At 34.1% G+C, this 13,833-nt stretch overlaps 1 protein-coding gene across 2 annotated transcripts; it reads right to left on the reverse strand.

The window, feature by feature from the left end:
* Window positions 1-2,364: 2,364 nt before the first annotated feature.
* LOC113281053 (nuclear transport factor 2A) lies at window positions 2,365-4,327 on the reverse strand. 2 transcript variants are annotated; one of them, XM_026529693.1, is made up of 2 exons: window positions 3,934-4,327; window positions 2,365-2,686 (listed from the first exon to the last, which is right to left on the reverse strand). In XM_026529693.1, the coding sequence occupies exons 1-2, from the start codon at window positions 4,228-4,230 to the stop codon at window positions 2,663-2,665; spliced, it is 321 nt and encodes a 106-aa protein (XP_026385478.1). In that variant the 5' UTR covers window positions 4,231-4,327; the 3' UTR covers window positions 2,365-2,662. The 2 variants fall into 2 exon arrangements, with proteins under 2 accessions (XP_026385478.1, XP_026385477.1); XM_026529692.1 differs by having other exon boundaries at window positions 2,397-2,705; window positions 3,934-4,321.
* Between the last annotated feature and the right edge of the window lie 9,506 nt (window positions 4,328-13,833).

The raw sequence follows: 13,833 nt of genomic DNA on the forward strand, positions 1-13,833 counted from the left end.
TTTATACTTGGCTGCAACACAAATATCAGCAAATGATGTTGGATTTGCAAAACAGAAAACTCTGTTCAGCCAATTCCAGATATCAGCACTGAAATCACATTCCCATAAAGTGTGGTTCATGTTGTCCTGAGCTTTCAAACATATACAGCACCTGGAAACCATTTCAAATCCATTATTTCTCATAACCTTATCATCCACATATATTGCTTGTTGTAACTTCCAGATGTTACTGGCTATACTGGGATGAATATAATTCTGCCAGACAAACTTGGTCCATGATAGCTTAACCTACTTATGCCTAATTCTCTCAACAACAATGTCAGTAAGAAACTTGCCATCTTTGCTAGCAATCCACACACTGATCCCTACCACCTTTTATTACAGGCAAGGACTGCACAGAAATAATGTGTTGTAATTCAGGTACAAAACACCAATTATCTTCATGAATTAAGTCTTTCACCTTCATATGAATATGACACTTCACATAATCTGTATATAACCAACATAATCAATTATGGAAACTCCACCTAACCAATTGTCAAACCATACAGAAATTCTTGAGTCATCCCCAACTTTCCATCTAATATCTTCTTTCAGAGCGTCCCAAGCCCATTTTAATCCTTTCCAAACTGAAGATTGTTTCCAATTACTTGTCCATTGACCATTTCTGTCTTTAAATTTAGCAGCAAAGAATAGAGCCCATTCTTCATCTGAAATTAACATCTTCCACATCAGCTTCATCAACAAAGATTTATTGATTGTTTCCAATCTCTTAATGCCAAGACCTCTTTCATCATATGGTGTACACACTCTTTTCCAAGAAATTGTTTTAAACTTTCTTATCTCACCATCACCAGTCCACAAGAAGTTTCTTATTAATTTTTCACACACTTTAATCACAGACAAAGGCCATTGGTAAACTGACATATTGTAAATGGGAATACTACACAGTACATATTTTACCAGAACCAGCCTGTCTTGAAATGATAGCAACCTCCCCTTCCATGCTGCCAATTTTTTCTGAATTAGCTCAACTACTGGCCATAGCATTGCAGAAGTGATCTTTCCTGGATCCAAATACACACTCAAATACTTATCTGGAAATTTAGATATTTCCATATTAACAAGTTCACTAATAAAGTTTTTCCTCTGTTGTGTAGTGCCATCCACAAAGAGCTTACTTTTAAGCTTATTGATAACTTGACCAGAGCAAGCTTGATAAGTATCTATGAAAATCGGGGGTTAGACAAAATAGATGCAAAATGAACACAATCAACAGAAACGCGTATATTTATGAAAATATGGAGTCGGTCTAGTTAGTTTAAATTTACCTGATTCGTTCTGGATTGCCTTATGGAAACTGGACATTTCCCAAAGGATTAAACTTTTTCTTTGAAAATGTCTTCAAAACGCCGTATCTACAACTCTAAACTTTTTGGAAAGGTAAAAGTTGTTGATCCTTATTGTACCATGTGTGGAACTGAAACAGAAACTACTAAACACCTCTTGCTACATTGTCCTTATGCTAAAGAAATATGGAACTCGACCCCAAACCCTGTCGCCCTTAACATAAATAGTTCAAGTACTTTCTTGGAGCTCTGTAAGGATTGGATCAAGAACCCTAGAAAAGGAATTTCCCTAGAATTGATGCTTACTAAGATGTGGTTTATTTAGAAGGAAAGATGTAACAGAGTTTTTGAAAACAAAATTACAACAGTCAAGAATCTAGCTATGTAAATACAAGGGCATGTAGCTTTCTGGGCACAGAGAAGTAACCTTCAGAATAAAGCCAAAAAAACTAAAAGAGGAAAACTCTGATACCTTTGTGGCACGCACCTTCAAAACACACTCTTAAGATTGATGTAGGTGCGGCATGGATTTCTGATAGTCTACCTTCCAGTTATGCTTTAATTCTAAGAGATGATACAGGAAATTCAGGAGGAGGGAAAGCGGGACAATCAGCAACAACAGACCCACAAAAAACAGAGGCTTTAGGAGTGATGCAGGCACCTATTTGGGCGCATGAAAAAGGTCTTGAAAAATTCAACATAGAAGGAGATTGTAAAAGTATTTTCAAGCATTTACAAGGAAAGACAACTGACATATCCTGGCGCTCAAAGACTTATCTCGATAAAGCAAACAGACTAGCACATCTATGTAACAATTTTTTAGGTTTTTACTTTGTTCCAAGATTATGGAGTGGCAGAAATTTAGGAAAATTTGTAAGACCTTTAAACACTACCGTCACGTATGAATTTTAATGGATCCCAACATTTGAGTGGGGTTTTCGTACCACAAGTTTGGTCACCTTGGGTTTTTATGACTAGTTTTGAAAAAAAGCAACAAAAAAAAAGGCGTCCTTGGTAATATTTTCTATCAATTCGCCAATACCCACAAACTTGCAAAATAATCTCAAGATATGAAATTAAAGAAGCAAATCCGAAAGGAGGAGCAATTCCCTTCATCCTCATTCAAAAGAAGTCTAAAAGTTACATATCAAAACTAAAAAAATATATGATTCCATGGGTTCCTTCCTAGACATCCCAATTGACAATACCTATCCCATACATAAAAACCACAATAGCATCGCTTTCATCAAATGACTCGAAAAGCTCCAACTTCACCCCATCCTCTCAAGCATAATTCAATCTGAATATGTCATTCAGAACGTAGTAGGTGTTTTGAGCTGGCATCAAATGGAACATCTGAGAGTTCGAAAGCAATAAAAAGGAATACAGTAAGCGATAACATATTTAATAGGAATTGCAAGAAACTCAACGTTACAGAACGAACGAAAGTAACTGAAGTTCAAGCCGCTTCAGGCACATTAATTGAAGGTTTAAGTAATAAGAAACCCAGCATATAAGGATTTCTTGTGATTCTTTTTCTTACAAACACTCTGTTACGCTAAACAAAGAAGGTAATCAAACCCTTATTATACTACAGAACGAAACATCAATACACAATTCCAACCAACAGACCGATAGTAAAAAGGAATACAGTAAGCGACAATATGTTTAATAGGAGTTGCAAGAAACTCAACGTAAAAGAACAAACGAAAGTAACTGAAGTTCAAGTAGCTTCAGGCACATTAATTGAAGGTTTAAGTAATAAGAAACCCAGCATATAAGGATTTTCTTGTGATTCTTTTTCTTACAAACACGCTGTTACGCTAAACAAAGAAGGTAATCAAACCCTTATTATACTACAGAACGAAACATCAATACACAATTCCAACCAACAGACCGATAGCAAAAAGGAATACAGTAAGCGACAATATATTTAATAGGAGTTGCAAGAAACTCAACGTAAAAGAACAAACAAAAGTAACTGAAGTTCAAGTCGCTTCAGGCACATTAATTGAAGGTTTAAGTAATAAGAAACCAAGCATATAAGGATTTCTTGTGATTCTTTTTCTTACAAACACTCTGTTACACTAAACAAAGAAGGTAATCAAACCCTTATTATACTACAGAACGAAACATCAATACTCAATTCCAACTAACAAAAGACCGATAGTAATTACAGCTGTCATAAATGATTCTATCGGATGTGTGTTTCAACCAAACAAGTGATATGAGCAAAACATTGCCAGGCAATAATTCCAAACACAAATACCTTATGTAAAATCACCTCGAAGCGCAATTCACACAAAGCAAAATCATGGAGCAGTTCAAATCTACAAGCAAGGTGTCACCACTGCTTAACAGATTGTTTCCCTAACAGTATATTGTTCAATTGTTCAAAATCATGGAACAGTTAAAATCTACAAACAAGCAAAGATGTCACTACTTAACAGAGATTATCACCAACTTATTGTTCAAGATCATATATCTCTAAGTAAATTCACAGTTACAGAAGGGCAAAATAGTAACCAAAAAGGAAAAATCAAAAAAATACAGATCTAGCTGGGGTTTTGGTTTGAGAACAAACCTGACTGAATTTCAAGGCATGTTGTTCACCGGCAAGTTGAAGACTGCCACTAACAAAAACAAGCATACCACCAGCAGGACCAGAAGGTTGACAATCAACAGTTGTGATTGTATGTTTACATTGTTGGAACGGTAAACTGTTCAATTTAGCAACAATGTTTTGCGATCCTTGGATCTGTTGACCTTCAAACGTTAACATTGATCCTTCTTGATATAAACTCCCTAGACTCCCACGATTTGCATCAAATGTTGTATAGTAGTGTTCTACAAACGCTTTTGATACTGCTTCTGGATCCATCTCTCTGCAACTCTTTTCTCTTTTCAGAAGGAAGAATGAGAATTCAGAAATTGGGGAAAAATAGGAAAGCAGATTTGCTTATTAGAAGGAAAATAAATACTAGGGTCTATCACTTTTATTTTTATATATTTTAATTATGGTCTATGAATGTTAGTTAGGTTTTGACTCTTTGACTAGCAAAGACTTTGGTTGAGTGTGTTGTTATTTTATTTATTTTGTACTTTTTTTTAAGCTTGAGCATTTCCCAGCCAGGCTCCCAGCAGATTTATCAGAGGGTGTCTGGAGTCCTCTAGATCCTGGTTAGCGATTGTGAAAACTGAACTATTGTCCTTTCTTTTGATGGGCCTTATTAAATATGTCTAACAAACTTTACAAATGTCTCTAGTGGCATAATTGAAAATTTTCATTAAAAACATAATTTTAATGATTCCATATTTATCCTCCTCACTGTCCCTCTTCTTCGTCACTTCTTACGACAGAAAAAAATCAAATCAATGAAATCGCTCCCGTCATCATCTACATCGCTTCCACCACCACCGGAATCAGCACCACCAAAATCTACACCACCACTTCGTCACTTCATGCATTTGATTTTGTGTTCTATCATGTTTTGCTTTCCCTTATTCTTCAACCAGATCCATCGACGACATCAGTTCATCAAAAAAAAAACAACTAATAAATGGAGAAAGGTCGATGAAAATCATCAACAAAAACTAAAAAAACGAAGATTAATCAACGAAAAATGAATCGAAAGATAAGTATGATATCTCAATTAATCGATGGAGATCTGATTTTAGGTTGCAATTATAGATCGAGATATGGTTTAGGTTACGATTTATGATGGTGGTGTAGCAGCGATGGCAGATGAGGTATGTATTTGAATCTAGGTTTCTTTCGGTACTGGTGGTATTTTAAGTGATTGTGACGTAGATGAGAATAGTTTAATACTAAGAAATTGATGATGTATATGGAGGTGGTTTCGGTTGGAATAATGAAATTTGTGTTAGGTTTTAGTTCTGGTTGTTTTTGGTGGTGGTGGCGGTGGTGTTTATGAAGCTACAGGTAATGATCAATTTTTGTGGTTTATATGTTTTTATGGGATCAATTGTTGTTGTTGATCCATTTTATGCGATCAACTCCTGTTGTTGACCCAATTTTTTATTGGATCAACTATGGTTGTTGATCCATCTATGGGATCAACTCCTGTTGTTGACCTAATTTTTTATGGGATCAACTACTGTTGTTGATCCTTTGAACTCCTATTGTTGACAATATTTCCTTGGATAAGTATAATCATGCTTGTAGTTTAAATCATGATTTGTAGTTTAAATCATGTAAATTTCTTCCAATGTTGAACTGTGGTGCAATGGTAGCATGATTGACTCTATGTCGGATGATGTGTGTTCGACTCACGTCAAGTTCACTCCATTTACATGGATCAACTTCTATTGTTGATCCTTTTTTTTGGATCAAATATCGTTGTTGATCCCCTAAATTGGATCAACTACTACTGTTGGTTCTATTTTTATTTGGATCAACTACTGTTGTTGATACAAAAATATCTGAACCAGTGGTGGTGGCGGCAACAAACTAGTGGTGGTGGTGGAGGACTGGTGGTGGTGTAATGGTGGTGGTTAAGGAGTGGTGGTGGCAGTTGGTAGGTGGTGGTAGAATGGTAGTTGAATGTTGGTGGTGGTGGTGCTAGTGGTGGTGGTGAAATGGTAGAGAAAGAAATTTGTTCCATTTTGAAATAAAGAAAAATATTACATGGATGAGGGTATTAAGGTAATCTAATATTAAATGGATAAGGTTATAAAAAAGTAGGGACATATTTATTTTTGCATAAGAATATATTTATTGGGTGTCAAAAGTAAGGATATATAAGCGAGTGATAATAATTCGAGTCGGCGAAAAAGCGTGCATTATCCGGCCAGGTGAAATGAAAGTTCGATTAAAAATTCGGTCAATTATGCATCATTCGATAAGAATGGGTAAATTCATTAATGCGCATATATTTCTTTTTAGATATTTGAGTTCAGTATTAATTATCGGGACATGTTAAATTGTAATAAATGACTTTTTAGTACTACTATGTTGGGTGTCCGGTGGATTTAGAAAGTGTTTGGATGTTAAGATTGCTAAAAAAAATAGAATTTAATCTCAAACATTAGAAATAAAAAGGATTTTGCTCCATGAAAAGTATAGTATATTTTACTTCTGGAAGTTATCTTGAAATTTTGTTATCAAACTAGTAAATTTTAACATTTCGACTCAATTAAGTTGAAAAATTATTAAGATGTATCCAAGCAACCTTTAACTTTTTTTATTACTTTTCTTTTGGAAATTGATTTGGTTATAATCTGGAACCATTGTAGGAAATTAAAAAGAATCTTTTTCATCAGACGGATGCCATTTTAGTGGTAATTCAATTTACTAACCACGATTTTAAGAAGGAATTAAAATATATTAACAGGATATTTGGATACCAGAAACAAAAGTCAAGTCAAAAGAAGCAAATTCTTATTCTTCTTTCAATCAGGAATATAATAATGTGTTTTTGTATTTTTTTTTTACTGGTCGTGCCGTTCATTAAAGAACTTGTTGATTTTTTAAAATGATATGTTGAATTATATCACATGGTTATTGCGGTTCACAACTTACTCCCCTTCGTATATGTGAATGGAGGAGGCGTTGAGATGAGATTACGACGACATTAGCATTACAAAAAGGCATGCATCCATGATTCAGCATGTCCAATAACATTCACTTATCATGGTAGAATTCTTATGGCAGAAGCTATAATTGCAAAAGTTCTTACTTCTTAGGGATTGCAAGTTCTCCTCTTGACGCCAGACGAGATTTTCTAGGATTCATCCAGAAAAGGATTCAAATCATCTTATGAATATGGAGATCTCAACTATTTGGTGGATATTTTAGTTGAAATGGATGTCAAGAAACACTTTTCTTAATCATGCAGGAAGATTATATGCACTATCTTTAGGTTGACAGAGATAATAAAACTAAAATTATAATTGAGGATCAAATCGCATTCAAGTGGTGTTTCATCTACGATATATTGTTTGTTCTAAATTACAACAATCATATACATCTAATTGACCACAAGATATTCTTGAGATATTTTTCTAGAATCAATTATTAACCGAGTATGACTTAACATTCCCTCTCAAGATGAAAGCTTGGATCGAAGCATGTCAATACGACTATGTGATAGATCTTTTGTAAAAATATCATGATGTATGAAAATGTTGATCCAATAATTATCATTTCGTTCTTGACAAGTCTCAGATAATCAGGGAGCAAGAGCAAGTCTCGTTACTTATGAGGTTGATTTCGGAAAAATTTATTGATAGATTTTACAGTATGAAGAAAATAAATTATTGTATTAATCAATTTTTTATGAAACCGACAATACAATGAAGCGTTCATAGGACAACAATATATAAAAATGACACAACACTAAGGCAGTTTTTGATCATATTCAAAGGCATCAACTGATCATATTTTAAGCTATCAGAAGTAGAAATGTAAGGTTAAGAAATCTTACTTACAAAGATAAAATAGTAACAAGTAAACTTGTAGTATTACTCTAATACTCCCCCTCAAATTGAAGTTTGGAGTAAAGCAAATACTTCAGTTTGGCTAAATTAATAAAACCTATAGTGAATAAAAATCTCGCAGATAAAAACTTTCATTCTTCGTTCTGCTAACTTCATGTTTTGTGAGAAAATTAAAATTTCTCTTCAATCCAATATGAGAAATCTAGTGTTTTTCTTCAATTACGTAGTATGAGAAAGTTGGTATTTCTCTTCAATTGATAATGTGAGAAAGTTGGTGTTTCTCTTCAGAGTTTATAATATGACATTGTCTGAAATACATTTTCAAATGATAGTGAAAATGTTTTATGCACCTCTGGCTTTTAACAGGGCTTAAAATGTTGTTGGGTAGGTATGAAAAGTGTTATAACCGGTTTTAGAAATTTTTAAGAAGTAAGATTGTGAAATAATTTTGAATGTAGGTATTAAGAAGTTGTAAACTGGTTTTAAGATGTTTTGAGTGGTGCTTCTGATGATGAATTTTTTTTTTTAGAGATTTGTTAATGGGTTTTGAAGATGTATCAGAAGATTTTGATGGTATGAATAATGAGTTTGTAAGTAATTTTAAATTGTTTTTGAAAAGAAAATATCATTAAATGGTTGTGAAAGGTATCATCGACATCTAATCTGGGAAATCATCAAAAAAAATGAAACTAGTTTCAAAGAAGATGTATCTTGTGTGTGTCAACTCTAATAAGATTCAAGAGCATTATACTCTCTTGTACTGATTATTAACCAATACCCAAAAAGTTAACTACTTATTGCTATTGTCAGAGCATTTCTTGGTTGAACCTACTGGCGTTGGTTTGTCAAGTTAGTTGTCAAATTTAGATGCAAAAATGCACTCTTGATTTAGTCTATTAAAGTCAGTTTCGTACTAGATTAGGTTTAAGAAGTATAATATAGAATCAAAGATATTCTTGAATAATGGAGATTAAAGACTACACGAAGATATCTTCGAGAACTTTATTAAAGGTTAATAACAAACACTCGATTCTCTTGTTTGCTCTACCTCTCTATCTACCGAAACAAGTGCTCACTCTATGAAACAATTCATACGAGGGTAAATATACATTTATATATATACTCGAGGATATTTGAGCCTAATACTTTAATGAGAATGACCTTTGTCCCTGGAAAGGTCCTTATGTTGTAATAAATGAAAACACGAATCCAACGAGCCAAGTATCACTAATTTCCGAGCTATAACGAAGAAGTTATGAATGATTTATCAAAGAAGCACTTATATGTGTGATTAAGGTTGATTTGGTGAATAGGAAATTGTACACGATTTTTTGGCAACAGTTCGCGAACTAAAACTGTAACTACGTGACTAAAGGCTTATTTTAGTCAAGTACTTGGTATTTCCTTTCCTAGACAAGATAACATTGTGTTCAAGCAACCTAGCCTTGATCATTCACTATAAATAGAGCTTTCATGTAACCACGCAAACTATCCCTTGGAAAATTGTGTGTGTGTCTTTCACATGTTTGTTTTCCACATTTTCTTTTCTTCATGAACTGCGAGTCAAAAATATTTTACGCGGGGATCAGAAAGCACATGAAAGGTATCTTCTTTGATAATTTCAGTACGTATTTCTAGGTATTTTTCATAACCCTAGATTTGATAGATCAAGATATCTCTAGAGTTTCTAGGTGATCTTGTGAGCGAGAACCAATTAGGTTTCGGAACGTGTAAACCGTAATTGTTGAGAAACATCCCCTCATCATTGATCATTGTCCAATTATTCTTCCGGAGTGAAATTTTTCGTAGGTGGTACAAAGTATGTGGTCTTATTTGATAAGAATTCTTTCATTAGCCATGTAATTTCATCAATAAAAGGATTAGTGGGTTGCAACACAAAACCACGTTTTCCTCCACATGTTCTATCTCCAGCATCGACGACAATATGCTTAGTAGATGCAGCCCACTTTCCAGCACCCTCCACTTCCCTGTTTACTTTGTTGGAATTCTCAATTTCCACATAGTAATAACAGCTAATAGCGTGTTTTTCCAAAATTTGCGAATGCAATTCATATAAGCTCTGGATTTCAGGAATGTAATCTGTCGTGAAGGAGGGGTCAGCAATTTTAATCTCTAAGTAATATGTGACAATGTTTGCATCAGTTGTGCAAGAATAGAACCCCAAAAGGAACGTATGGATACTATAAATCATTGGGAGAGAAGTACTTCTTCGTGCGACTCCTACTTCTTCTTATAAGGTTTCTGTAAACATATCCTACTAGACTTTGTTTTTCTTAAAGAAAATAACTAACATTTGATATTTATGTTTTAGATGGATGATTTGAAAATAGAAAATTGATATTTGTTAAAAATGCATAACAAAATGTCTAAACTAATAAAAATATTATATGTGAGAAAAGAAAAAATTCACGAAAATATATAAATCATATTATACAAGAAAAATACATGTAAAAAAGGCATGTATGTGTAAAAAATAAATAAATGAAACACCGTGTTTTGAACCCATGAGACATACTTTGACGGTTGCGTTAATATTAATGTGCACCGCAAATACATTAATTAAGATACTATGAATGCATGATCGGGTTTTGTTAAGTTTTCTTTTAAACTATTTCTTGTAATGTTTATATATTAATTCATAATTAGCAGTAACAAATAAATGCAATATGCTAAGAGCAAAATTAATACGCAAACAAGATATCTATATGCAAATACTCAAATGTAAGAAGAAGAAAAAAATACTACAAATCTTGCAAAAAAAAACTAAATTTTAAATACATAGGCTCCGTGCATAATCACACACACTATCTCACAAGATGTGCGTCAATTTCTTATAAAGCTCAACTACAATGAATTAGTAGCTAATTTCAAAATTTGTAATATAGGTAAACACCATTTACCTCGAAAAGAAAAAGGTATAATAAAACTAGAAGAAAAAAACTTGATTATAGGTGATAAAACAATACCCCAAACTCATCGATCCAACCACAATATTAGCGTATATTACAATCTCGTATGAATGCACAATGCTAGTATAGGAAAAGTTGAAGTTTAGCGTTCCCGATTATAATCAATATTATTATTTACCAGATCTACTTAAATAATAACATCGCTAGTCAATCTTTCTTAATACATCGTCAATTGAAGGTATGACTTCATTCTCGTCTTCTGGATTTCATGTCTAGTAAGAAGATACTTAGTAAATTAAATTAAATATTTTATGGTTCACTACCAAGGATTTGTCTTCAACTTATACTGAGGATGAGTCTATGACTCTATAGAACACCTACTTTTCAATTGTCATTTTTCCAAGGTAATGTGGATGCTTTCTCCCAGCCTCTCTTTTACATGTTCATGTTACTTTCAAGGATTACCATATTTTTTGGTGTGAAAATACCCTTACGCAATATGTTTATTAAATCGACTGCTGCCAAATGTTGGTTCATCTAGGATCTTTACTGATTAATATAAGTCTTCAATCTCTCTGACTTTTGTTGTACAAACACGCGTAAAGTACTGGTCTCCTTAGATTGACTGTCAAACAAAGATTTTGAACTTAACCAGGATATCTCCAACGTAAACATTGTACAACCAACTTGGACCTAATCAGGATTTAATGAATTAACGATAGTTTTGGTCTTGTTTTATGTGATCAGGCATGATAGTTCAAGGGAGCTCGAGCTATATCTTGTCTCTTAACGAAGCAGTGATATGGGCTAGAGACAGGAATCTAAAACTATAAAAGGGTCTTTTGGCATCTCTTTGAATTTCTGTGTTAATTTAGTTTTCGTTTTGAGCTTTGTCAGCTTATTTTTCTCCATCTTCGTCCGTATTTTCCGTGTTAATCTCGATGTCTCTGTGATTTTGAAGTTTTCTTTTACTTCATAGTTTTCATGTTCTTTGGATTAGACCAGTGTTGTTTCTAGAAGATTCATCATTGACATTTCCGTCGTCGGCAGCAACTTCTATCTCTCGCTTGACCAGCAGTTTTCCATTTCCAGTTTCGCCTTTTTTTCTCGGATACTAAAATAAATTGATGGTTCCTTAATTGGTGCTACAGGGTCGGTAAATCTGTAAACTGTTATTTTGTTCTTTAGTCATTGCAGTATTCCTAGCCTCTCTAGATCTTTAACTTTTATCCGCATGAACCCAACGTCGTTGTATTACTCTATCTGTGAAGACTCATTTGTTGCTTTTCAAGACCTTAGTTTTGTCCTGCTGTGTAATTTTACTACCATTATTCAGAGAAATTTTATGGTCTCTTGTTTTCCTAAAATTTTATTTACTGTTCACAACTACATTTTAATCTACTCATATTCCCTCCCTTTTAAATTCCTAGTAGATTTAGTTGTCTTAACCTCCTGTTCCAGAGACATTATGAAAATTCCCTCTTGGAACGTCCAAGGAATTGGACCTCCAATTACTCAAGATCACTTCAACCACCTCAATCAATTTTAAAAGCCAGATATACTCTTCCTTGCCGAGACAAAAGCACCGTTGTCTCGAATGGAACTTTTCCTGAAAAAATCTCAATTTGCTGATTGGTTTATAGTACCTTATGTGGAAATTGCAAAAGGGCTAGCAATAGCGTGGCACAACAACATAGAAATGCATCTAATTTCATCAAACCTAAACGTGTGCCACTTTGAAACAAAAATTGGAATAATTGAGGTGCTAATTACTTGTGTTTATGGTGCAGTTGAGCCGGAAGCTAAATTTGAGCAATGGTCGTATATTGCTAACATTGCTCAACAAGTCAACAAACCTTGGTTGCTAATTGGCGACTTAAAAGTTATTCTAGACCCATATGAAAAACAAGGTGGAAATAAAACAAGTTCAAGTAGCAAATCTTTCATAATACGGACAATTGATTCTTTGGGGCTTCAAGATGCGGGGTATGCTCAAATAATAGAGAAGGTGACGCCAGTATATGTGAAAGAATCGACAGAGCTTTAACATCCTTCCAGTGGACGCAAAATTTTCCAGACACAAAGGTGATTCATTTTCCTACAGTTGGTTCTGATCATACACCGCTCCTTCTTGATTCAAATCCAGAAAAACAAAAATTACAAAAACCATTTAGATGCATTAGATCTTGGCTGTCACATCCAACTTTAACTTCGATAGTTGCCAACTCTTGGAATTATCACTCCAGTACTACCCAGGACAAGAACATCTATTCGAAGCTGAAACTATTATCCTCGGATTTATCTCAATGGAATTCAGATGTGTTTGGAAACATCCATAAAAATATTAAATCCCTGAATAATAGGATTGAAAGCCTACATAGATCTAGAAATTTCGCCGAAAATCTAGGTAAAATCAGACAACTCCAAGCGGAATTAGGAAAATGGTACAAAATCAAAAATGATTACTATCGTCAAATTTCAAGAGACAAATTTTTCAAGGAATATGACCAAAACACGGAATACTTCCATGTTATAGCTTCCAATAGGAAAAGAATCAATTATATAAACTCTCTTAGAGAACCATCGGGCCTTTGGCTTTCAGACAAAGATCAAATCAATACCCTTCTGGTAAACCACTTTACTCAGATAGGCATATCCCAGAACAACAACTCGTTGGAAGACTTATCAAGTTTTATTGAACCTTGTATCTCTGAGGTCGAAAATTCATCGTTAATTGCTACTCCTTCAAAAGAAGAAATTTGGAATACAATTTCCAAAATGAACCAGTGGGGAGCTCCAGGACCAGATGGATTTCAACCAGGCTTCCTTAAAGCCAACTGGGATATAATGGGCCCGAATATAATCTGTACAGTTCAAGAATTTTTCAAAACCGGAATCCTAAACCCAGAATTAAATCATTCCTTCGTAACCCTGATTCCTAAAATAGCCAGCCCACAAACCCCAGCAGATTTTAGTCCCATCATCTTGAGTAACTCAATATACAAGATCATATCCAAGATTTTAGCTAACAGGCTCAAACGTATCTTAAACAAGATAATATCCCTTAACCAATCTGCTTTTCTTCCGGGGAGACA

The sequence above is a fragment of the Papaver somniferum genome, chromosome 5 (genome assembly GCF_003573695.1).
Source record: "Papaver somniferum cultivar HN1 chromosome 5, ASM357369v1, whole genome shotgun sequence".
Lineage (NCBI taxonomy): Eukaryota > Viridiplantae > Streptophyta > Magnoliopsida > Ranunculales > Papaveraceae > Papaver > Papaver somniferum.

Excerpts from the sequence above, each read along its gene's own strand:
- LOC113281053 (XM_026529692.1), bottom strand. The coding sequence starts at position 4,230 with ATGGATCCAGAAGCAGTATCAAAAGCGTTTGTAGAACACTACTATACA. Across the intron at positions 2,706-3,933 it reads ATGCCTTGAAATTCAGTCAG|ATGTTCCATTTGATGCCAGC; the intron begins GTTTGTTCTCAA and ends TCGAACTCTCAG.